The 26,461-nt window shown below is 45.6% G+C and overlaps 1 protein-coding gene across 6 annotated transcripts in view; it reads left to right on the top strand.

Annotated features, from left to right (window-relative positions):
• kcnab2a (potassium voltage-gated channel subfamily A regulatory beta subunit 2a) overlaps positions 1–26,461 on the top strand; it is a 315,007-nt gene that overhangs the window by 205,095 nt on the left and 83,451 nt on the right. For all 6 annotated transcript variants that reach the window (XM_070860410.1, XM_070860412.1, XM_070860411.1 and 3 more), the window contains 3 exons: positions 20,707–20,750; positions 21,571–21,608; positions 23,415–23,494. In XM_070860410.1, the coding sequence (XP_070716511.1) occupies positions 20,707–20,750; positions 21,571–21,608; positions 23,415–23,494 (162 nt within the window). The remainder of the gene's footprint in view (positions 1–20,706; positions 20,751–21,570; positions 21,609–23,414; positions 23,495–26,461) is intronic.

Genomic DNA, 26,461 nt, shown 5'->3' on the forward strand with positions numbered 1-26,461 from the left:
CTCCCTCTTTCTCCTCCCCTCTTTCTCCCCCCTTCCCTCTTTCTCCCCCTCTCTCTTTCTCCCCCTCCCTCTTTCTCCCCTCCCTCTTTCTCCCCTCCCTCTTTCTCCCCTCCCTCTTTCTCCCCTCCCTCTTTCTCCCTCCCTCTTTCTCCCCTCCCTCTTTCTCCCCTCCCTCTTTCTCCCCTCCCTCTTCTTCCCCTCCCTCTTTCTCCCCCCCCCTCTTCTTCCCCTCCCTCTTTCTCCCCCTCTTTCTCCACCCTCCCCCCCTCTTTCTTCCACCCTCCCCCCCTCTTTCTCCACCCTCCCCCCCCTCTTTCTCCACCCTCCCCCCCCTCTTTCTCCACCCTCCCCCCCCTCTTTCTCCACCCCCCCCCTTTCTCCCCCCCCTCTTTCTCCCCCCCTCTTTCTCCCCCCCCTCTTTCTCCCCCCCCCTCTTTCTCCCCCCACCCTCTTTCTCCCCCCCCCTCTTTCTCCCCCCCCCCCTCTTTCTCCCCCCCCCCCTCTTTCTCCCCCCCCTCTTTCTCCCCTCTCCCCCGGCCCAGACTCTCTTCCCCCGCCTCTTTCCCCCCCCCCCCCCCCCCCGATTTTAAAATGCGTTTGAATTATGTCTGCACTCCCTGGTTCAATTATCACCTATCCCCTCACCTCGCTTCATCTGAAGATTGCTTTACATCTGGACTCCGGATGTGCAACACCACAGGAGATTATATATTAGTAAAATTAATAGATGAGAGAGATGAGGGATGATCAAAAACCATATGACCCATTAAAGCTTCACCAGCTCTTTCATCGTAGCATGTAGTTGTATTTTGAATAACTCTCGTGCTTTTTTTAACCTTGCTTGGTTGATTATTCCAAACATTTATCACTCTATGTAAATAATTTTTTCCTGAGAAAATAAAATCTACACAGCCAACTCACATACTAAGTGCAATTCTTTTAGATCATTTGCCATACCTCCTGAAAATGTTGCCACTTTGGAGGTTTAGTTTCTCCGGCTCCAGGCTCCGATTGCCAGCACTTCACAGTTCCCTGTTACTGCATGGGTTTGCCACTCATCACTCCACATGTTCTTAAATAAGGATTTTTTTTTATAAAGATTGAGATCTGCTGAAGGAGCATACAGAGTGGGCAGCTGTAAAAGATTGAAAAGATCAAACTGTCATCCATCACGTTAATGCAAAGTGACACTCGATAGTTTCGCTATCCAACATTAATTCAGCACAAGATCAGTGATCAAATATAAGATCTGTAGAAAAGTACACTTATTGAAAATTGGAAAAAAAATATTTATGAAACAGTCAAAGACATCTTTGCTACTTGTGCTACTGTAAGCATTACTTTGCTACTATTGTAAGCTGGTTGCTAATGGTCTAACTTTAAAAAAATGCCAGTCCATGTCTGTTTGTTGCATATTTAGAGCGGGTAGAATTGTATAAACGTGAAGGTTATAAATGAATCATAACCTTTTTTGTCATATTAATATATAATGAAGGTTGAGTGGATTACAGTAGTCTCCATGCATCTGTGAACTAAAATGCTGGGTATACTTTACCAAATCCTGATCGTATCAGGTAGAGATTAGGAAGAACCTGTTGGCTTTTAGACCAGTATGAGTGCATTTGTTACAGACATTAATAAACTGATTAACAGACTGAAACATTCAGTAGAAGATGTTTTCCATCCACTTCCCAAAACACATGTATGTACACACCCACTCAAATCACAATCCACACTCACAGCCTTTCTCTTGGCAATGCAGAAAACTTTAAACTGGGAAGACTGTTGATGATCTTGAACCTTTGCAAACAGAAATTAAGTTGCTCCAACAGTCTTTCTGGTTGTGTCTTACTGATGCCAAATATCCCAATAGTTGAGAGGATATATAGACAAAGTGATAATGATCCAAGTCTGATTTGGAAAGGTTCCAGATGGAGTATTAAACTTAACTGATAACTGGAATCTTTCTACAGTTATCATCATAGGCAGTCCCTCGGAATCGAGGAAGACTTGCTTCTGCTCCTGAAGTGAGTTCTTTGGTGGCTGAACAGTCCAATACGAGAGCCACAGTCTTTGTCACAGGTGGGACAGAGAGTCGTTGAGGGAAGGGGTGGGTGGGACTGGTTTGCCGCACGCTCTTTCCGCTGCCTGCACTTGATTTCTGCATGCTCTCGGTGTTGAGATTCGAGGTGCTCAGCGCCCTCCCGGATGCACTTCCTCCACTTAGGGCGGTCGTTGGCCAGGGCCAAAGTGGGGTTGTCGCACTTTATCAGGGAGGCTTTGAGGGTGTCCTTGTAACGTTTCCGCTGCTCACCTTTGGCTCGTTTGCCGTGAAGGAGCTCCGAGTAGAGCACTTGCTTTGGGAATCTCGTGTCTGGCATGTGAACTATGTGGCCTGCCCTGCGGAGCTGATCACGTGGTCAGTGCTTCAATGCTGGGGATGTTAGCCTGGACGAGGACACTGATGTTGGTGCACCTATCCTCCCAGGGGATTGGTAGGATCTTGCGGAGACATCATTGGTGATATTTTTCCAGCGACTTGAGGTGTCTACTGTACATGGTCCATGTCTCTCAGCCACACAGGAGGGTGGGTATTACTACAGCCCTGTAGACCATAAGATTGGTAGCAGTTGTCCTCAAACACTCTTTTCCGAAGGCTGCACTGGCGCACTGGAGGCGGTGTTGGATCTCGTCATCGATGCCTGCTCTTGTTGATAGGAGGCTCCTGAGATATGGGAAGTGGTCCACGGTGTCCAGAGCCATGCCATGGATCTTGATGACTGGGGGGCAGTGCTGTGTGGTGAGGACAGACTGGTGGAGGACCTTTGTTTTACAGATGTTTAGTGTAAGGCCCATACTTTCGTACGTCTCAGTGAAAACGTTGACTATGTCCTGGAGTTCAGCCTCTATATGTGCAGACGCAGGCATCGTCCGCATATTGTCGCTCGACGACAGAGGTTGGGGTGGTCTTGGACCACCCCAACCTTTACAGTTAACCTAGAGCAAGAGTCACCATGTTCTACAGTTAAGACTATTTAAGCCAGTTGTGTGAAAGGAGAACTTTAACCACTTTGCTGCTGACCCATCCAGGACAGACATATATTTTCTTAGTATTGTGCAGCTTTAAAATAACGTTCTGTTGCTCATGGTGTCGGTTTTAGTAGCTCGTAAAAGTTTTACTTTATTTCCTCAAAAATAGAGTAGTTTGGTCGCCTTGCCATAGAATGACTTTTGTGCATTTCATTATTTCTCATGAGGACTGATGTGACAATAATGTCATTTATAAAAAGTGTATTATCTGCTCCCTGTTCCTTTTTTTTTAAATTTCACCAAACTGATGCTCAATTGAACTGGTTGGATATCAAATTTGCTTGTTTAATCTTTTTGAAGTAATGATAAATATGCTTGTTTCTAGCAGAGTTTGGATCATAAATCTCCAAAGACCGTTATATCGACCTTGGTGAAACAAACAATATTGTAAAACGTCCAACAGCAGAAATATGTTAAAGTCCCTAAATGAAAATCGCATGACCTAGTTGAAAAGCTGAAAGGATATTACAAACATTAAGGTTTAATAATGGTCTGGAGTAAGCGTATTGTGAACCGGCTGCCAGTGGCACACTAGCAATGTAAACGGGCCTGTTGAAATGCCTCTATTACCTGTCCCCATAACTACTATAACACATCTCTGGTCCCTAGAGATTGAGATGCATTATTCAGCACCTATTAAGTTCTCCAGATTTTTAATGAACTAGATATCTACATGTTAAAATATTCATTAAACATGAAGTTTCAAAATTTATCTTTGGGGAAGAAGTGAGAATCTATTCTATGGTATCTACCAAGAGGATAAAGGCACGGAATTTGCAGTCCTGATTGTGAACTGGCAGTGTTCGCCGTCATTTTGCCTTTGAAACTGATCGCAACATCAGGCTTTAGCGCACACGCAGCCTAATGCAGAAATTCTGAAGTTGCAGTCTGTCAAACACTGCTTTTCCACAGGCTGCCCTATGCCCCCCTCAGAGCTGGCAATCAGTATAATCTCTCAAATCATGGAAACTGACGAAGACTTTGGCTGTCCCGTGGTAATTACGCTGTTACATACCTCCTTAAAAGTTAGACCCTTTTGGATCAGGTGTAACTGGGGGTTTTGATAGCATATTGACTGCCAAACAAAGGTTATGGCCCTGAAAAACTAATTTTAATTTTGTGGAGTGTCAAATTTATCCATTTTAATAAAAAATTTAAATTTTGAAGAAACTTTTTTAAACTTCTTCCATTAATTTCAATTACATATTGGAAAACTCAAAATTCTCGACACTGGGATTGCGAGATCTTTGTGCGAAGCTTACTTTGGGACCTAGCTCTGTCAAGCCCGTGTGGTGGCTGGTGTGCAACGGCTACCCCACGTTAAAAAAATCCACGCACAGGCATCTTCCACCCTTCAATATGTAGTTCAGGATCCGGAATATTAGGTCCTTCATTGAACCACCTGTGAACTCATCCCTTTTTGGCGTGGAAGCAAGTCATCCTCTATACGAGGGACTGCCTATGATGATGGCCACCTCATTTTTCAGTTCTGAAGAAGGGTCCACACCCAAAACATAAACTTGTCTGTTTGCTCCCAGTTACCTTATACTTTTGAGTCCCATGTCAATATCCACTTTACTCTCCAGGTCACAAAGACTCCAGCATGCTCTTTGGGGCCACTCTAGAACAGTTACAAAGGTGAGAAATTAAATAAATAGAGGGTTGAGAGGGAATTTCTTCTCCCAGAGGGTTGTGAATCTGTGGAATTCTCTGCCCAAGGAAGCAGTTGAGGCTAGCTCATTGAATGTATTCAAATCACAGATCGATAGATTTTTAAGCAATAAGGGAATTAAGGGTTACGGGGAGCGGGCGGGTAAGTGGAGCTGAGTCCATGGCCAGATCAGCCATGATCTTGTTGAATGGCGGAGCAGGCTCGAGGGGATAGATGGCCTACTCCTGTTCCTAATTCTTATGTTCTTAGGCCAGTTATAGCAACTCAACATATCAGTGGAGGGGGAAATGGACATAATTCTTCTTTCAGGTTTTTTCCAGTGACCCATTATGGAAATTGAGCATGTATGGATATTGGAGCGGGACAGGATTGTGCTCGGCTGTGATACTTCTGTTTTAGAATAACCTTCCAGCAAGCACTCCTGTCTAAGGGCTCAATTTTCCCCAAAGCTGTTTTTTGGCTTACTTGAAGAGTTATGCCCTATTATTTTGGGGCCCAACTATGCCACAAAAAAAAATCATTCAACTTTCCCCATTTGAATTGTTTGCTGCCTAGCCTGTCCTTTAGCTTTGGGGGTGGAGCCTAAGATCTGCGCCAAATGATCGGGTTGCCAGGGTAACGACGGGCTGAGGCTGGAAAGTGAATTATACAACACATTCTGGCCAGCTCACAGCAACCTGCACAAGCACATTGCAGCAGCATTAAATTATTAGTGTTTACACCAAAAGTCAATCCCCACCCTGCCCCTCTCGGTGCCGCTTCGAACCCTGGCCAAAAGGTCTCCCGGTGCCGGTTGCCGCTGCTAGCCCTGGCCGAAGGGCCTCCCTTCTCCCAATGCTGGTTACCGCTGCTAGCCCTGGCCAAAGGAGCTCCCCCACTCTCTTCTCCCACTCTCTCCCTCTCTGCTGCTGCTGCTGTCCAGGCCATGAAACTGCATCTGCTGCGCTGATTCTCTTACCTGCGCCGATTTTCTTAACTGCCCAAAAGGTTTTTCCAGAGCGGTCACATACGCTGTCCAAAAAAAAATTGGAGTAAATCGTCGCTGGCCAGAATTGACGCGGGTGGCAGGTTACGCCCCTAATGGCGTAAAAAGAAACTAACCTAAAAAAAACGTAACTGAGTTATGCTGGCGCACAATCTTTGGGGAAATTTGGGTATCTTAATTTAGGCCAATTAAACGCCGCAGATAACTGGGGAAAATTGAGCCTTAAGGACCCACATGAAGAATGACTATTTGGGTGAGATACTGGATGCTGATTTGAGGTGCATGAAATCATGTAGTAGGGAGAAAAAGGGAAGAACATAATTAATCTTTGTTTAAAAAAGCGACCTGTTCAGTATGCATTCTGAAATGTAACAAACCATTTTAATAAATCTAAAATAATAAATAATTTTGTACTTTCTGCCCAGGTACATCATGTCATTCCAATCACTAGAATAATCTACTGTCTCAGAACTGCCCTCCCCACCACCGCCATCTGTTATTCTATATATAGTAAACCGCTCATTTAGTGCTGGTCATTCGAAGGTTACATGGAACTTTCCACATATACATTTCTTTTAGTGCACACACAGGAACCTGTTATCGTTGTATTGTTAATGCTGCTTGTATTACCCAAAACCATATTCCCAGTTAATCGTGAGATAGATAAACTGTTCTGTTAAACTGAAAGGACACCAGTGGTTTATCTTGACACTTAGTTATATAATAATCAGCTAAACGTTATTCCAATGTTTGGATTGTGAATATTACAGAATACTGGGCCCAAGTTTCCACATGATTTGTGCCTGATTTTTAGGAACAACTGGTGGAGAACGGACTATCTTAGAAATCGCAATTCTCCACTTTTTTTTCTGCAGTTCTAGTCAGGTAGAACAGTTCTACTTTGGAACAGAATTTTTTCTTCAAAAGTGGGTGTGTCTGGCCACTAACGCCAGATTTGAAAGTTTCCACAGTGAAAACGTACTCCAAACTAAAGTAGAATGGAGCAAGTGAAGATTTTTGTAGAACTGAAAAAACCTGTTCTACACATTAAAAAATCAGGCGCAGGTTACAAATTAGGCGTCCAGAACAGGGTGGGGGAGGAGAGGGAAGTCATTAAATTCTATAATAAATCCTTATTTATACTTATACAAATATTATACAAATAAATCCAACCTGAATAAACATTTATAAGCAAAGAAAAGATTAAATAAACCATCTTCCTACCTGTGTGAAAGTGCTTCAGGCAGGCCTTTTGGGACCGAAGGCTAAATGGGCCGGCCCGAGACTTCGGGCAGGGCCCTCCCCCAGCACCAGATTTACAGGTAGGTGGCGTTGGGTCGGGTCGGGGAGGTTCAGTTCGGGGGAGAGGGGGAGGTTCGGTTCGGGGGAGAGGGGGAGGGGAGGAGAGGGAGGGAGGGAGAGAGAGAGAGAGAGAGGAGGGAGAGAGAGAGAGAGGGGGGGAGGGAGGGAAGGAGAGAGAGAGATGAGGGGGGGAGGTCAGGTCGGATCCGGAGCGGGAGTCGGGTCGGGTCCAGTGGGGGAGGGGGGGTCAGGTTGGGGGGCGGGCGGGAGCGCGGGTCGGGTTGGGTCCAGGCGGGGAGCGGGAACAGGAGCGCGGCGCGGGTCGGGTCCAGTCGGGGAGCGGGAACAGGAGCGCGGGTCGGGTCGGGTCCAGTCGGGGGGGCGGGGAGCGGGAACAGGAGCGCGGGTCGGGGAGGCGGGGAGCGGGAACAGGAGCACGGATAGGATCGGGTCAGTCTGGGGGTGGGGGGCGCGAGTTTCGGGTCTGATCCGGAGGCGGGGGGGGCGGGGAGCGAGTGTCAGGTCTGGTCCCGAGGCAGGGAGGGGTGGGGGGGGGGGGGAGCGGTTGTCGGGTCTGGTCCAGAGGCAGGGGGGTGCGGGGAGCGGGTGTCGGGTCTGGTCCGGAGGCAGGGGGAGCGGGGAGCAAGTGTCGGGTCTGGTCGGCGGGGGAGCAGGAGCTGGCCGTGGGAGGAGCCTTATTCACGCAGCCCCAGTGAGGCCATTCAACCAGGGCTAGGGGCTGCGTGCTTCGGCCCCTCCCACACAGTTCGGCGCCTGGAGCTACTGCACTTGCGTGCCCACTGTAGCGCGCATGTGCAGAGGTCCCGGCACTGTTTTCAGCGCAGGGACCTGGCTCCGCCCCCCCACAGCTCGTGCTGGCTGCGCCGAGGGCCAGAGGACCTGCAGGTAGGTGGAGAATACCGAGGATTTTTTTAGGCGCACTTTGTGGCGCGAAAAACGGGCGTCCAGGTCGGGACTGCGCAGTTCTAGGCGCGTGTGGAAACTTGGGCCCACTGTGTTGAAACATTCCATGTTCCAATAACTTCTGTGAACATTTTCTTCTAATTTACCCTTTTGTTCTTGCGATAATCCTGAGTCAGTAACTATATGTTACCAAATTGCTAACCTGTGGAATTTTGAAAACCTTTATTAGATCCCCCTTAACATTCTCCGTTTCACTAAAATAACCCCAATATTTTAGCCTTTTTCATAACTCTAACCTTTTCATTTCTGGTATTGTGACTCTTCACTATGCCCTCTCCATGACTTTGATATCCTTCCGAAAGTAGAGTTGAGTGCCCAAAACCTGTTGTTATTTTTAATGTCTCCTGTATAAAATCCAGAATCCCATTTGCCTTTTATGGGCCTTTTCTATCTGCATCCCCACTGTTAAAGATCTATGTGTCTCCATCTGAAGATCTATCTGTTCCCCAGTCTTTAAAGAAACTAGATAATCATTTTTTTCTATAAGACAACAGGGTGGAGTTTTATGATCTAGATTATTTTACATTGAGAGGTGTTGAATCAGGCTGTGATTACAGAGGACAAAATTTGGCAAGTATTAAGTGAAATGAATCAATAAGTTGCTTATTTCACAGTGGAGAGAATGGAACATAGTTCTTGCGAAAGGAATTCATTTCATGTCCCTTAACTCCTTCAAAAGAGTAGCTGGATGAATATCTGGCTAAGAATCGGATTGGAGATCTAAGAAGGGATGAGGGATCGTGAAATGGTCAAATATTGCATGGATTGTCTCTGGGTCCTAGGCTGCAGGACCGGCCATCTGTGAGTGTCAGAAGGCAGCTGGCCAGGATTGACTAATGCTAATTGGGAAATTGGAAAGGTCATGGGTAGAGTTTTTTTTATCTGGTAGTTTCTCCTGTGGCTACTCTCCTCCCTCAGGAGATCGAATAGATTAAGGCTTTTCACCATCATGTGCACAAGCTGAACAGCACTGAGGTATAAATCTGCACCATGCACACTGAGCGAATGTAGTTTATCGGATGCCTCTGGGGTCAACCAGTCTCATCTTTGTTAATTGATTGGGGCTACTATATGCAGTCAGTGATTAGCTAAATGTGCTTTATCTAAAGCTGGGTCCCAAACTCAACAGTAAAATGTGCTAATGATTGTAAATTAGAAATTAAGCTGTTTAAAATAAATAGTTTATGCTCTTAAAGTAACATACAAAGTAATTTCATAGGAATGTGCTGGGGGTCCACACTAGTATCACAGTATAATTTCGAGCCTTATGCCTTGTCATTTCTGAGTGCAGTTGGTCAGATTTTGTATGTTGCTGTCCTGTTAAACTATTTTTGATGCATTACTATAATAAGCATTGAATAGCAGATTTCCCAGCAGTCAGTCCCCCTGCATCCACATTATACTTGGTTGAAAGGGAAGGATGTTCCATCCCATGAGCATCTCCATGGATACTGTCATTTCTTTCTGCTTTATGTTTCACCAGGCGCACTTGAGTCATGTGAGTAGACATCACATCATCCTCATCCTGCCCCCAGCTGCCTTGTTTTCAACTGCTCCACTCTTTGGGCCCAAGTTTCTTTTGGACCTGGATGTACCGTTTTTCGCGCCACAAAGTGCGCCTAAAAAAAACAGTGCCGGGACCTCTGCACATGCGCGCTACAGTGGGCGCGCATGTGCAGTAGCTCCAGGCGCCCAAAACTGTGGGAGGGGCCGGAAGCACGCAGCCCCTAGCCCTGGCCGAATGGCCTCACTGGGGCTGCGTGGATAAGGCTCACCTCCCATGCCCAGCTGCTGCTTCCTCCCGACTGGACTTGACCCCCCCCCCCCCCCGGGACCGGACCCGCTGACCCGACCTCCGCTCCCCCCGGCAACCTGACCTCGGCTCTCTTTTCCCGCGACCTGACCTCCGCTCCCCCCCCCTGGACCCGGGACCCGACGCCACCTACCTGTAAATCTAGCCCGAAGTCTTGGGCCCGGCCCGTTCACCCTTCCTTCCTTCCTTCTTCCCTTCCCTTCTTCCCTCCCTTCCCTCCTTCTCCCTTCCTGCCCCTCCATCCCTTCCCTCCCCTCTCCTCCCTTCCTTCCCGCCCTCCCCTCCTTCCTTCCCGCCCTCCCCTCCTTCCTTCCCGCCCTCACCTCCTTCCTTCCCGCCCTCCCCTCCTTCCTTCCCGCCCTCCCCTCCTTCCTTCCCGCCCTCCCCTCCTTCCTTCCCGCCCTCCCCTCCTTCCTTCCCGCCCTCCCCTCCTTCCTTCCCGCCCTCCCCTCCTTCCTTCCCGCCCCCCCCTCCTTCCTTCCCGCCCCCTCTCCTTCCTTCCCGCCCCCCTCTCCTTCCTTCCCGCTCCCCTCTCCTTCCTTCCCGCCCCCCTCTCCTTCCTTCCCGCCCCCCTCTCCTTCCTTCCCGCCCCCCTCTCCTTCCTTCCCGCCCCCCTCTCCTTCCTTCTCCTCCACCCCCCTCTCCTTCCTTCTCCTCCACCCCCCTCTCCTTCCTTCTCCTCCACCCCCCCTCCTTCCTTCTCCTCCACCCCCCTCCCCTTGCTGACAGAAACACAGACAAACAGAGAGATAGAGACACACTGGGGGGGGGGGGCCGTCCCAGCACGCTGTTGGAGGACTCCCGGTGCTGCAGTCGGTAAGTAGAAAATATTTTATTTATTGATTTTTTTTTAAAATTATTTTTTATTATTTTTTTTGGATTGATTTATTGGTTGATTTATTGAAATATTTATCATTTATTATTGATAATGGCTCTTTATTTGTAAAACTGAAGTGTTTAATGTTTGTAAACTTCCCTTTAACCCCGCCCCGCCCCACTCCCTACGCCTGATTTGTAACCTACGCCTGATTTTCTAAGTGTAGACAAGATTTTTCTGAGCGTACAAAAATCTACACTTACTCCATTCTAAGTTAGTTTGGAGTATGTTTTCACTGCCTAAACTTTCAAAACGGGCGTAAGTGGCCGGACACGCCCCCTTTTGAAAAGAAAATCTGTTCCAAACTGAAACTGTTCTAACTGACTAGAACTGGAGCAAACTAAATGCCAAGAATTGCAATTTCTAAGATACTCCATTCTAAACCAGTTGCTCCAAAAAAACAGGAGCAACTCAGGCCGAAACTTGGCCCCATGATTCCTAAACTCATTCACTTGGGGAGGCCTGCTTGTAAATGCCAGCCAGGAGTGACATCTTTGATAGCTGAGAGTCCAAAGCTCTAGAAGCTGCTGGGTTTGTTGCACTTGAGTTAAATAAAGGTTATGTATGTGGTGGCTGCTTTAGTAACCTAAGAGGCAGGGAATGAGTCTTTGAGCAGCCAATTTAACACATTCCTTAGCAGCCAGCTAACTGTTAGAGGCCCGTCCGCCCTCCTGTCCACATTTAGTGCTTGCCCCAATATGAGAAGTTAGAAAAAATAGATGAATGCATCCTCAGTCAAAAAAGCTTACTGAACAAAATGAATAGATTTTTAGTGTCATACTTCAAACATAAAAGATCACCACAATAGAAACAAAATTCTGAAAATCTTCTGAAATCTGATTTGATCAATTTCCCAGGATTTTTTGTTGCCCAATATACCTATGGTACTGCAGTGGTGTTATTCTGTTCAACTGCAGCCTTACAGTATAATTTTAAAACTTATTCCTGTACATCACATTTACTGAGGGCACTGAACATTGTCACATCACAGTACACTGATCAGACATTGTGGAAAGATGAGAGCAGAAGTCAGCATGATTTTGGATTAACTTAGTGGCTTGAATATTTTGGTACTTCTGATTTGTTTATTCGAAGCCTTCGGCGGTTTCCTGCAATTCCAAATTCTGCATGTGTCCTTTATCAGTGAACACAGTCCTGTTGCTCTGGTTTATGTTAGTTTGAGCTCTGGCAAGATTAATCCTGGCTGTTCTGCAATCAGGGTCAATTATATTGGGAATTTGGCACCTTCATAATATTAGTTCTTGTATGTCGTACTCTACAAATATAATTTAAGGGAGTTGTGTTATGTAATGTGTGATATTACACACATCCCAGGGGATGGTACTATAGTGGTTATGTTACTGAACTAGTAATCCAGAGGCTTGGACTAATAATCCAGAGTTATGAATTCAAATCCCACCACGGCAGCTGGGGAATTTAAATTCAGTTAATTAAATAAATCTGGAATTAAAAAGCTAGTATCATCATAGGCAGTCCCTCGGAATCGAGGAAGACTTACTTCCACTCTTAAAATGAGTTCTTAGGTGGCTGAACAGTCCAATACGAGAACCACAGTCCAATAGGCTTTGTGTCTTAATGCAAGGAGTATCCGCAATAAGGTAGATGAATTAACTGTGCAAATAGATGTTAACAAATATGATGTGATTGGGATTACGGAGACGTGGCTCCAGGATGATCAGGGCTGGGAACTCAACATCCAGGGGTATTCAACATTCAGGAAGGATAGAATAAAAGGAAAAGGAGGTGGGGTAGCATTGCTGGTTAAAGAAGAGATTAATGCAATAGTTAGGAAAGACATTAGCTTGAATGATGTGGAATCTATATGGGTAGAGCTGCAGAACACCAAAGGGCAAAAAACGTTAGTGGGAGTTGTGTACAGACCTCCAAACAGTAGTAGTGATGTTGGGGAGGGCATCAAACAGGAAATTAGGGGTGCAGCAGTTATAATGGGTGACTTTAATATGCACATAGATTGGGCTAGCCAAACTGGAAGCAATACGGTGGAGGAGGATTTCCTGGAGTGCATAAGGGATGGTTTTCTAGACCAATATGTCGAGGAAGCAACTAGGGGGGAGGCCATCTTAGACTGGGTGTTGTGTAATGAGAGAGGATTAATTAGCAATCTCATTGTGCAAGGCCCCTTGGAAAAGAGTGACCATAATATGGTGGAATTCTGCATTAGAATGGAGAATGAAACAGTTAATTCAGAGACCATGGTCCAGAACTTAAAGAAGGGTAACTTTGAAGGTATGAGGCATGAATTGGCTAGGATAGATTGGCGAATGATACTTCAGGGGTTGACTGTGGATGGGCAATGGCAGACATTTAGAGACCGCATGGATGAATTACAACAATTGTACATTCCTTTCTGACGTAAAAATAAAAAAGGGAAGGTGGCTCAACCGTGGCTATCAAGGGAAATCAGGGATAGTATTAAAGTCAAGGAAGTGGCATACAAATTGGCCAGAAATAGCAGCGAACCCGGGGACTGGGAGAAATTTAGAACTCAGCAGAGGAGGACAAAGGATTTGATTAGGGCAGGGAAAATGGAGTACGAGAAGAAGCTTGCAGGGAACATTAAGGCGGATTGCAAAAGTTTCTATAGGTATGTAAAGAGAAAAAGGTTAGTAAAGACAAACGTAGGTCCCCTGCAGTCAGAATCAGGGGAAGTCATAACGGGGAACAAAGAAATGGCAGACCAATTGAACAAGTACTTTGGTTCGGTATTCACTAAGGAGGACACAAACAACCTTCCGGATATAAAAGGGGTCAGAGGGTCTAGTAAGGAGGAGGAACTGAGGGAAATCTTTATTAGTCGGGAAATTGTGTTGGGGAAATTGATGGAATTGAAGGCCGATAAATCTCCAGGGCCTGATGGACTGCATCCCAGAGTACTTAAGGAGGTGGTCTTGGAAATAGCGGATGCATTGACAGTCATTTTCCAACATTCCATTGACTCTGGATCAGTTCCTATCGAGTGGAGGGTAGCCAATGTAACCCCACTTTTTAAAAAAGGAGGGAGAAAGAAAACAGGGAATTATAGACCGGTCAGCCTGACCTCCGTAGTGGGTAAAATGATGGAATCAATTATTAAGGATGTCATAGCAGCACATTTGGAAAGAGGTGACATGATACGTCCAAGTCAGTATGGATTTGTGAAAGGGAAATCATGCTTGACAAATCTTCTGGAATTTTTTGAGGATGTTTCCAGTAAAGTGGATAAAGGAGAATCAGTTAATGTGGTATATTTGGACTTTCAGAAGGCTTTCGACAAGGTCCCACACAAGAGATTAATGTCCAAAGTTAAAGCACATGGGATTGGGGGTAGTGTGCTGATGTGGATTGAGAACTGGTTGTCAGACAGGAAGCAAAGAGTAGGAGTAAATGGGTACTTTTCAGAATGGCAGGCAGTGACTAGTGGGGTACCGCAAGGTTCTGTGCTGGGGCCCCAGCTGTTTACATTATACATTAATGATTTAGACGAGGGGATTAAATGTAGTATCTCCAAATTTGCGGATGACACTAAGTTGGGTGACAGTGTGAGCTGCGAGGAGGATGCTATGAGGCTGCAGAGTGACTTGGATAGGTTAGGTGAGTGGGCAAATGAATGGCAGATGAAGTATAATGTGGATAAATGTGAGGTTATCTACTTTGGTGGTAAAAACAGAGAGACAGACTATTATCTGAATGGTGACAGATTAGGAAAAGGGAAGGTGCAACAAGACCTGGGTGTCATGGTACATCAGTCATTGAAGGTTGGCATGCAGGTACAGCAGGCGGTTAAGAAAACAAATGGCATGTTGGCCTTCATAGCGAGGGGATTTGAGTACAGGGGCAGGGAGGTGTTGCTACAGTTGTACAGGGCATTGGTGAGGCCACACCTGGAGTATTGTGTACAGTTTTGGTCTCCTAACTTGAGGAAGGACATTCTTGCTATTGAGGGAGTGCCGCGAAGATTCACCAGACTGATTCCCGGGATGGTGGGACTGACCTATCAAGAAAGACTGGATCAACTGGGCTTGTATTCACTGGAGTTCAGCAGAATGAGAGGGGACCTCATAGAAACGTTTAAAATTCTGACGGGTTTAGACAGGTTAGATGCAGGAAGAATGTTCCCAATGTTGGGGAAGTCCAGAACCAGGGGTCACAGTCTAAGGATAAGGGGTAAGCCATTTAGGACCGAGATGAGGAGAAACTTCTTCACCCAGAGAGTGGTGAACCTGTGGAATTCTCTACCATAGAAAGTAGTTAAGGCCAATTCACTAAATATATTCAAAAGGGAGTTAGATGAAGTCCTTACTACTCGGGCGATCAAGGGTTATGGCGAGAAAGCAGGAAGGGGGTACTGAAGTTTCATGTTCAGCCATGAACTCATTGAATGGCAGTGCAGGCTAGAAGGGCTGAATGGCCTGCTCCTGCACCTATTTTCTATATTTCTATTTTTCTATGAGAACCACAGTTCCTGTCACAGGTGGGTCAGATCGTCGTAGAGGGTGAGACAGGTTTGCCGCACGCTCTTTCCACAGCCTGCGATTGCTTTCTGCATGCTCTTGCCGAGATGCTCAGCGCCCTCCCGGATGCAGTTCCTCCATTAGTGCGGACTTTGGCCAGGGACTCCCAGGTGTCAGTGGGGATGGTGTACTTTATCAGGGAGGCTTTAAGGATGTCCTTGTAACGTTTCCTCTGCCCACCTTTGACCGTTTGCCGTGAAGGCGTTTGCTTTGGGAGTCTCGTGTCTGACATGCGGACAATGTATGTGGCCTGCCCAGCGGAGCTGATAAAGTGTGGTCAGCATTTCAATGCTGGGGACGTTGGCCTAGTCGAGGGCGCTAATGTTGGTGCGTCTGTCTTCCTAGGGGATTTGTAGGATATTGCGGAGACATCGTTGGTGGTATTTCTCCAGCGACTTGAGGTGTCTACTGTACATGATCCATATCTCTGAGCCATACAGGAGGGCGGGTATTACTATAGCCCTGTATACAATGAGCTTGGTGGCAGATTTGAGGGCCTGGTCTTCGAACACTCTCTTCCTCAGGTGCTGGAAGGATGCACTGGAGGCGGTGTTGAATCTCGTCGTCAATGTCTGCTCTTGTTGATAGAGGCTCCCGAGATATGGGAAATAGTGACCATGACCCTACCGATTGTTATATAAACCCATTTGGCTCACCTTTAGGGGGAAAATCCTCTTTCAGAGGAGAAAGAAAAACTTGCATTTATATAGCGCCTTTCATGACCACTGGACGTCTCAAATCACTTTACAGCCAATTTTTGAAGTGTAGTCACTGTTGTAATGTAGGAGGCAGCCAATTTGCAAACAGCAAGCTCCCACAAACAGCAATGTGATAATGACCAGATCATCTGTTTTTGTTATGTTGATTGAGAGATAAATATTGGCCAGGACACACGGGATAATTCACTGCTCTTTTTTGAAATAGTGCCATGGGATCTTTTACATCCATCTGAGAGAGCAGACGGGGGTCTTGGCTTAATGTCTCATCCAAAAGACAGCACTTCTGACAGTGCAGCATTCCTTCAGCACTACACGAGTGTCAGCCTAGCTTTTTGTGCTTAAGTTCCTGGAGTGGGTCTTGAACCCACAATCTTCTGACTTGGAGGCGAGAGTGCTACCCACTGAACCACAACTGATACTGTCTGCTGTCCTTACTGATCTAGCCTATATTTGACTCCAGACCCTCAGCATTGTGGTTGACTCTTAACTGCCCTCTGAAATGGCCAAGCAAGCCACTCCCACTCAGTTGTATCAAACCATTACGACAAACGATAATAATAATACTGGACGGACTACCAGGCGTCGACCTAGGTACCGGATTCGGAGACGATAAAGGCATACCCAGCCCAGTCGACCCTTCAAAGTCCTCCTCACCAATATCTAGGGACGTGTTAAAATTTTGAATGCTGGCCCATGGTCTAGTCATACTCAAGAATCATACCTTTCAACCAATGTCCCAGACTCCATCACCACCCCTGAGTATGTCCCATCCCATTGGCAGGACAGACCTGCCAGAGCTGGTGGCACAGTGGTATACAGTCGGGAAGGAGTGGCCCTGGGAGTCCTCAACATTGACTCAGGACCCCATGAAGTTTCATGGCATCATATCAAACATGAGCTAGGAAGCCCCTGTTGATTACCACTTTCAGTTGACGAATCAGTACTCCTCCATGTTGAATACCACTTGGAGCAAGAGCAGGAGCAGGCCTTTGTCCCTCTCAAGACTGCTCCACCATTCAAAAGATCATTGTTGACCTTCTACCTCAACACTTTCTTGCACTATCACCATGTCCTTTGACTCCCTTAATATGTCCTATAGCTGCCAGACTGGGCCTGCGGCAGGTGGTGAGAGAACCAACACAAGGGAAAAACCTATTTGACCTCGTCATCACCAATCTACCTGTCGCAAATTCATCTGTCCATGTGGAGACAAAGTCCCATCTTCACATTGAGAACATCCTCCACTGCGTTGTGTGGAACTACCACCGTGCTAAATGAGAGAGATAAACAATAGATCTAGTAGCTCAAACCTTGGCATCCATGAGGGAGTGTGGGCCATCAGCAGCAGCAGAATTGTATTCTACCACAATCTGTAACCTCATGGCTCGGCATATTCCTCACTCTGCCATTACCATCAAGCCAGGGGACCAACTCCGGTTCAATGCAAAAGAGCATGCCAGAAGCACCAAGCATATCTAAAAGTGAGGTGCCAACCTGGTTAAGCTACAACACAGGACTACATGCATGCTAAACAACGGAAGCAGCATGCTATAGCCCGAGCTAAGTGACCCCACAACCAATGAATCAGATCAAAGCTCTGCAGTCCTCCAGTCCATGATAGAATTTGCTAGGAGTGAATCAAATTGGCTGAAGACTGGCTTCTGTGCTGGTGGGGACCAATGTTTCCTCTAATTTTATTTTTTCGTGCACGGTCCCTTTAACTGGCTGCCACATCCAGTCCATGATAGTATTGATAGGAGTGAATCAAATTGGTAGATTAAACAACAAACGGGAAGAAGAGGCAGTATGAACATCCCCATCCTCTGTGATGGTGAAGCACAGCATATGAATGCAAAAAACAAGGCTGAAGCGTTTGCAACTTTCTTCAGCCAGAAGTGCCAAGTGGATGATCCATCTCTGCCTCCTGTTGAGGTCCCCACCAACGTTCCCACTAAGCTAAGCAGCGGTCTGGAGGTTCTGTGCCGGCCGCTGACTGGCTTTTCAATGGAAGAAACTGCACATACGAAATATTGGACCGCGCCATGTCAGAAGTCAGTCTTCAGCCAATTTGATTCACTACATGTGATAACGATTGAAGGCACTGGATACAACAAAGGCTATGGGCCCTGACAGCAACCCGGCTGTAGTGCTGAAGATTTGTGCTCCAGAAGAGAATAAGGGAAGAGCATAACTAGAGGCCATCAATATAAGATAGTCACCAAGAAATCCAATAGGGAATTCCGAAGAAATTTCTTTACCCAAAGAGTGGTGAGAATGTGGAACTCGCTACCACAGGGAGTGGTTGAAGTGAATAGTATAGATGCATAAAGGGAGGCTAGACAAGCATGTGAGGGAGTAGGGAATAGAGAGCTATGCTGATAGATTTAGATGAAGAAAGACAGGAGGGTCGAGTGGAGCCGAATGGCTTGTTTCTGTGCCGTATATCCTATGTAAACTAGCCGCACCTCTAGCTAATCTGTTCCAGTACAACTACAATGCTGGCATCTACCCAACAAAGGGGAAAATTGCCCAGATATGTCCTATGCACAAAAAGCAGGACACATCCCATCCATCCAGTTACCGCCACTCAGTCTACTCTCAATCATCAGCAAAGTGATTGGTGTCGTCGACAGTGCTATCAAGCGGTAGTTACTCGCCAACCTGCCCACCGATGCTCAGTTTCGGTTCCACTTGGACCACTTAGCTCCAGACCTCAGTACAGCCTTGGTCCAAACACGGACTAAAGAGCTGAATACAGAGGTGAGGTGAGAGCAACAGCCCTCGACATCAAGGCAGCATTTGACCGAGTCCTAATAAAATTGAAGTCGATTGAAATTGGTGGTGGGGGGGAGCGGGGGGAACTCTCCTCTGGCTGAAGTCATGCCTAGCACAAAGGAAGCTGTTTGTGATTGTTGGAAGCCAATCATATCGACCCCAGGACAGCGCTGCAGGAGTTTCTCAGAGCAGTATATTAGGCCCAACCATCTTCATCTCTTCATCAATGGCCTTCCCTCCATCATAAGGTCAGAATGGGATGTTCACTGATGATTGCACAGTGTTTAGTTCCATTCGCAACTCCTCAGATAATGAAGTAGTCTGTGCCCACTCCAGCAAGACCTGGACAACATTCAGGCTTGGGCTGATAAGTGACAAGTAACATTTGCACCACACAAGTGCCAGGCAATGACCATTGCCGAATCCCATACCAACAACATCCTGGGATGACCAGAAACTTAACTGGGCCAGTCATAAATACTGTGGCTACAAGAGCAGGTCAGAGGCTGAGTATTCTGTGATGAACAACTCACCTGACTCTGCAAAGCCTTTCCACCATTAACGAGGCACAAGTCAGGAGTGTGATGGAATACTTTCCACTTGCCTGGATGAGTGCAGCTCCAACAACACTCGAAGCTCTACACCATCCAGGACAAAGCAGCATACTTGATTGGCACCCCATCCACCAACTTCAACATTCACTCCCTCCACCACTGGCACACTGTGTCTGCAGTGTGTACCATTTACAAGAAGCCAAGGCTTCTTCGACAGCACCTCCCAAACCCACGACCACTACCACCTTCAATGGTTCAGCCTCAGAAAATTGCCAGGGAGAGAGATGGAGTGGGTGGCTAGGGAACGGAATTTGTGGCGGAGACTGAAGGCAATGGCTTCGGTCTTCCCAATATTTAGGTAGAGGAAATTTCTGTTCATCCAGCACTGGATGCCAGACAAGCAGTGTGACAAATCAGAGACATTCGAGAGAGATAGTGGTGAGGTAGAGCTGGATGAGTTGTCATTGTTCAGAGTGCACCAATCCTGTGTTCAGAGATGGCTTGGATACAAGATTACAAGAAAGACACAGGTAAGGAAGGCATTATGTTCAATTCAGTTCCACAAAGAGCCTACAATCTCTCTTCCCCTCCCCCTGCCCCCCCCCAGGTAAGAAGTCCATTCCTTGTGTTGAGCATTTGTTGTAGACCTCCGGAGATTTTCTTTTTTGCTGCTTTAAATCCGCCACCTTACCGCACAAAGGATAAGCTTGAATTCGGCTTAATTGGAGCAACTGCACATTGCTCTGAAATAGGAACATGTGAGTTTGTGTCAGAAATTACCCTATGCTAAGTTGGTTGTTTGTGTTTTCATTTTGCCATTTTTTCAGTGAGATGTTTAATGTATGAAAAGACCCTCATAAACTCGGCTCTTTATGTTGAAAGAATATGTTGCTCTTGCATCAGAGAATCAGCCACCTGCTGAAAGAATGGAATTGATTAGGTGCGGTGTTCTCCTATTGAGATATAGTAGACAATACTTAGTGGAGAATCAATACTATCATTTCAAATTCACAGGAATGAGGATGAAATCAATGTCATAAATTGACAAAATCTGGAGTGCATTATATGGTGATCTCAGAAGTGGAAATATAAAGTGTATTTCCAGATTCATTGTCAAGTATTTGTATATTGTATAAAGGTCCCATGTTTCAAAATTTACAAGCATGATGAAACATTGAAATACTAAAGGCACAAACGTGCATTACAGGAACCAGAATTAATAGTGTCAGTAAACTCATCCGTACGATGGACTGTACCATCTTAGGATGGGGAGAAGAGAAAAGGTGCAGCTTGAAGTGAGGACATCGGAGAGAAAACTCCAGTGTTTGTGGTGTTTTTGACAAAATATTGTCATCTTCAGTTAAATTATTCTAATTGCATCATCTCTCTTTATCTTAAAATAGGAACCTTGGAAAATCAGGACTGAGGGTGTCCTGCCTCGGCCTAGGTAAGCAAATATTGTTTTCATACACGAGCTGATTACAAGTAATTTGGTTACTATACATTTCAATATTATAGTGACGGACTACTCTAAAAACCTATCCAACATAAACCTACAGTAGTTCATAAGAAAAGTCAGAATTGTGAAAATGCCATTTGGCTCATTAAAACCCACCTTCCTAGTATAATTAACAGTCCATTGAAACCCAGCCCTCATGTACATTAACTCCCCCATCATGCATTTTGAATAATTTCAGTGTTTATCCTCCTTGTTTGATGAGATTATTCCAGTTACTGTTCTTTGACAAAAGGAGTTTTTCCTAATAGTTGCCTAAATTTGCTTATCTCTAATTTCCCTTTGTGCCCTCTGGCCCTACTTTCTTGATGTCCTTTGAAGTAACTGCCTGGGTTTGCCTTATCTGTACCACTTAATATTTAATTAACTTGGAGCAGATTGGAGAACAGAAAATCATGTTATTTTATGGCTGATCATGCTGCTGAGTCCTTAAAATAATTTAACATTAGTTTGCCATTTTATTGATTTGGCTTGTGCCACAGGCAGTGGGTAGAATGGTATATTTTCTTTGAAATGCTAAGTTAATGTTACTTAAAATAATTCTACTCAAACTGTCCAATGAACTTAAAATAATGGATGCTGAACATGAAAGACCTTTGCTTATAGATTTTTATTAATGTAAACTGCTAAGCCTGCAGCTGAATCTCTTAATTACAACTGTATTGAATATTATTTACGTTTTCTTTTAGCATTTAGGTTTCTTATCAGCTGAAAACAGATAGTAAAGCTCTAACTTTTATCTTTCCAATAGGAACATGGGTTACCTTCGGAGGACAGATCACTGATGAGGTATGTCTCTTTCCTGTCTCCAGGTTTGAAATGGTTTAAGTTTTTTAATCACCATACGTTGATTGAACGGAGAAGCAGTCACAAGGGTGTAATCTCATTGACTGCTTCAGATGATCTCATAAACCAAGAGAGTAACATTTGAATTGTTTGTAACAGTCATCTAAATCCCATTTGTTAGTATGCCAACCAAAAATGCTGATGTAGCTTGGCATTTATGAAAGACATCAACTTGATGTCATTGAGAACAATGCCCTGAGGAGATGTCCATGCCAGTGATCTAGTCAAAATTGGCACTGACTTAGCAACTTATAAGCCAAAAGGAGTGTTTAGGAAATCAGAGTGCCTCCCCATACATGCAGCATTGGAGTGTGCTTCTGAAGTTGCAGTAGTGCAACTGCTTCCTAATGTACTGAAAGGGGAGTCTTGTTTTGCATCACATCTTTGTTGTGTCTGATCCAAAAATGCGCATTGCTGAGAGCACAATATAAAATGTCAATTTCCGATCACTATTCCTGTCATTTACACAAGCAGATATGTGTACTAAAATGTGCAATTGGATGGATATATACAAGCATCTAAATTTCTATACTGTGAATAATATAAAGATTGAATCAGAGAGACATTATCAATCCACTAGACAGTCTTGGCAAAAGTGCTTAGAAATACCATTTGAAATGTGCAGTGCCAGGCATTGATGAATCTAATGAAAAATACTTCGCAAGTAACATTAGCACACAATACTCTCTGCATTTCTTCTTGATTCATTTCAGATTCTTGTCTTTTGTGGACATGCTGATTGATGCTAGCAGTAGAGAGACAAACAGCTAGGTGTGTTAAACATTGCACTGTGCCTGAAGGCTACCGAGGAATTAATATTTTTCTTCAATCTGTAAAAACACATTGCTGAAAGGCTCACAGGCCAGGACAAAGATTGATTATAAACTGGATAAATTAGCACCAGGAGCATTGGTGATTATGCATGTCAGAATTAAAAGTGTTTGGCAGAGATAGTCAGAGGTACTCAAAAAATCTCTTACCTGAAAACTTAAGGGAAAGTTACTTTTCAAGTCATTCCCAGCTTTTAATAACGGTAATGAGTTCTTGAGTAGAATGCTTGACGTAACTGAGTAGTCGGCATCCTATGTCTGCAGATGATGTTGCCAAGGCGTAGTATGTAAGTAAGATAAAGGTGCGGCAAAGAATAGTTCCTTAGGACACTTCGGAGGTGACCGTATGTGAGAAAGAAAAGCCATTGGTTAAGATATAATGACTGCATTCAAAAGATAGGAGTAGAACCATGTGAGGGCAGTCCTATGGAGCTAAACAGCAGAGGAGAGAGGCATTGGATGGGGATCACATGGTTGACTGTGATATTGCAGTAGGGCTCAGCTATCACTTTCCAAGTGGTTCCATTGGTGGAGGCTTCAAAAATCTGTATCAAAAATCGGGGTTTATTTAATTTGAAACCCTCCTTCTGCTATGAGGCAGAGTTCATTCCCATCACTTTTACATTGTGGTGGACTAAGAAAGAAAGCAAAAACTTTGGATATGTCAACATATGTCAGATGGCAGACTGCCTGAAGCAGTCGAACACATCCAATCCTGGTTAGGAGCCTCCTAGATAGAGAATATAGGAATGGCAGAGGAATTGAGAATCCTTCTTCCCCTGTGGCACTTGCACTTGTTGGGAAAGGGGAGAAGAGAGATCATATTTTAAATAACACACAGATTGCATCTGTTGTGTGTTCAACATGCAAGAGCTGTCTGAATGGGTTCTTTACATCTGATTTTCCCTTTATGTTTCAGATGGCTGAACAGCTGATGACTCTGGCCTATGAAAATGGAATAAACCTCTTTGACACAGCAGAGGTTTATGCAGCTGGGAAGTAGGTACACTGACCGTTACAGTCATAGCAGAGTACAGCATGATGTACTAGTCAAGCAGATCTTACTTTTTTTTAAAATGAGGATAATTATTTCCCAGCCTAATTAAGTAAATAAGAATTACCCAACTTCATTGCATCCAGACTGGGGTTTTTATGGTTATAAATTGTTGTACAATACTCTTGAGCGATTATGGAATATCACAGCAATTCATATATTTCCCATGGTTGAACTTCTTATGGTTGGTATTTAGCTCTGGACTTTATGTTGAGGTATAACAGCCATCGCTGGTAAATTTGCAATGCATTGCAAAGTTCTTTTACAGACACCATGAAATGATGTCGCTGTATCAACTGGGGGTACTAGCAGTTTTAAGTCTAATGTAAACCATGCTGGTCATCTAATCAATGATTGTTTAACATCCTAGGGGGCTAAATTCGACAGCCCCCAAAAATGGGCACAGGTATCGTGACACAAAGTTAGCCTGCGCCCATTGCTTCCGATGCAGGCAGCACACAAACTTCTTTAATGATTGCAGCTTAGAGGCAGCGTTAAAAGTGCTGTTAAGTGGTTGAACTCCTCAGCATGTGGCCGAACTTTGTGCGAGGCTAGCACCACTTAAAGCTAGCCTGTACTGCTTAAAGCCAACCTGCATCTCTTAAAGGGGAGATGCATTTTGGCTGCAGCAGATGCTGGGAGTGGCTGGGGAAGAGAATCTGACCTGCAAGAACGGTGACTGATGGTAGAACAGGGGAGACACAATGCTCCACGGTTCTCAACGCTGCACTGGAAACTTTGGTGGTGGAGGAGGTGCGCAGGAGGAGAGAGGTTCTCTATCTACAGGGGGCCAGGAGGCCCGCCTGATAAACTCTGCAAAGGTAGTACGAGCAGGTAACCATAGCGGTCAATGCCAGAAGTCAAGCCGAGGACCTGGATGCCATGCTGCAAAAAGTTTAGTGATCTCTCACGAGTGGTCAAGGTCATTCACCTACCAACAATCTCTATCAAAGAAGTCTCGTACCTTATATTCATAGCTTCACCTCACCCACACACATTTAGCATTGCTTCAAGCCTCACATCTCACAGCTTGCACACACTACCAGCTGTTTAACCATGACAGCTGCACCACACTCACTGAAACACTTCCCTCTCCCTTGCAGGACAAGTTGGCACATAACAGGAGGCAGCAGGAGCTAACCGGCAGGCGCACCTGCATGACATTACCCCGATGGAGGAGACCGTGGTTGCCATCATTGGATCAGCTATCGCTGAGCCCTTAGCCATCGGTGGGGCTCAATCAATTGAAGATGACTGTATCCTCCTCCTCACATCCCACTTCACCCTCATCCCGCAATGTCTTTTGATTTAATAGTTGCAGGTGGTGTGAGCATGTACCTCTTATTTTGCCTCCTTCCCACACAGCAACTCTACCCTTGTGTCTTTCCCCTTTTTAGATACCCAAGAACTGCAATCTGGCCAGGCAGTGGTGGAACAGCAACAGGTGGAAGAGGAAGAGGGCAGTGATGATGACGAGACAGCATCGTCACTCGATTTCCAACTCAGAGCCACTAGCTCAGATGCTGACACTCTACATACTTTACTCTGCGATAGTTTAGACGCGAAATCTACACGGTGAGACCCCAGACAAACGTGGCCTGCAACCAGGGTAGGAGGGCAAGGGTAGCGCAGGTGCCAGGTTTCCGGATTGCACACGGATTCTGCTGCAGAGGACTCAGATGAGCACTTCGATGGAGCCCAGGCTGCAGAAGGCGGCTGATGGGTATGCTCAAGGAAATATTGGCGCATTGGCAGAAAGCCTTTGTGCGATGTCGAGGAGCATGGAGGAGTCTGCCACCAACTTTGCACAGGGCTTTGCGAAGAACTTGGAGCCCATCCTTTCCAGCATGGGAAGTAATGGCCAACTCCAATAGCACATTTGCGACTCAACCAGGATGCAGCATCTGATGGCTGATGTCTCTGCTTCCATTGCAGCTCAAGCAGAATCCACTCAATGTCTGGGTGCTGCAGTAAAAACTCAGACTGAAGTCATGCAAGCTATCACATATACTCAGACTGCTGCTGTCGTGGTTACGCTTGCTTGCCAGTGTTCAAAGGGGCTCTCAGGATGGCACAGTCGTCCATTAAACTGTCCTCCAACAAATCACTAGGATTGCTGAGGTGCCAGTGGCTCTGTGTGGCGCACGAACCTGCTGTCTTCTCTCAGGATGACACCATTCATCCTTCCACTCACCCAGTACCCTTGCTGTTATCTGTCAGCCAGCCAACTGAAGCCGCCCATGTCGAGATGATGCAGTACAAAGCTGTGCCTTCTAGGCTCAGAGCTGCTTGAGGATGTCCTCCAAGGCTATATCTGCTGTGTCCTCCATTGAAAGTCAGCAGCCTTCCACCAGCCATGCTGCAGCCACTGGGGTAGCAACACTGTAGGAGCACTAGGACAGGCAAAGGCAGATGGAAGACAGGCTCTAAGAGAATGCACAATGGTGATTAGTTTATGTTTGTATGGAATATCGCATGATTTATAAATTTAATTTGGAATGTTTAGTGTGTGTTTGCTTTTATTTTTGCATTGTGACCAAGCTGATGCTGTTGTGGTCAGTGACAGAGGGAAGGTAAGTTTACGGGACTGTTGGTGAATGTGAAATTGGGGTTGCGTTTACTGGTATCGCAGCCAGATGAGTTGGTCCTGGACAGCCCTGCCAGAAAGCGGCTGAGAAAGCAGAAAGACCACTCTGATTTCTATTTGGCTCTAACTTTATGCTTGGTGTCTGCTTTCCATTAAAACAAATGATCAACTTGTCACCTACACAAAAATTGACTGATTTTATACAAAGTGAAATGTGGCATCGAGAGAAGCCCAACCCTGAAAGAAAGTAAAATGTTTTGATAATTGTAGCAATTACCTAATGTATCAAGGGAGGGTTAATTCACGAGAGCTGTCACTTGGTTAT

Source organism: Pristiophorus japonicus, chromosome 18 (assembly GCF_044704955.1).
Source record: "Pristiophorus japonicus isolate sPriJap1 chromosome 18, sPriJap1.hap1, whole genome shotgun sequence".
Taxonomy (NCBI): domain Eukaryota; kingdom Metazoa; phylum Chordata; class Chondrichthyes; family Pristiophoridae; genus Pristiophorus; species Pristiophorus japonicus.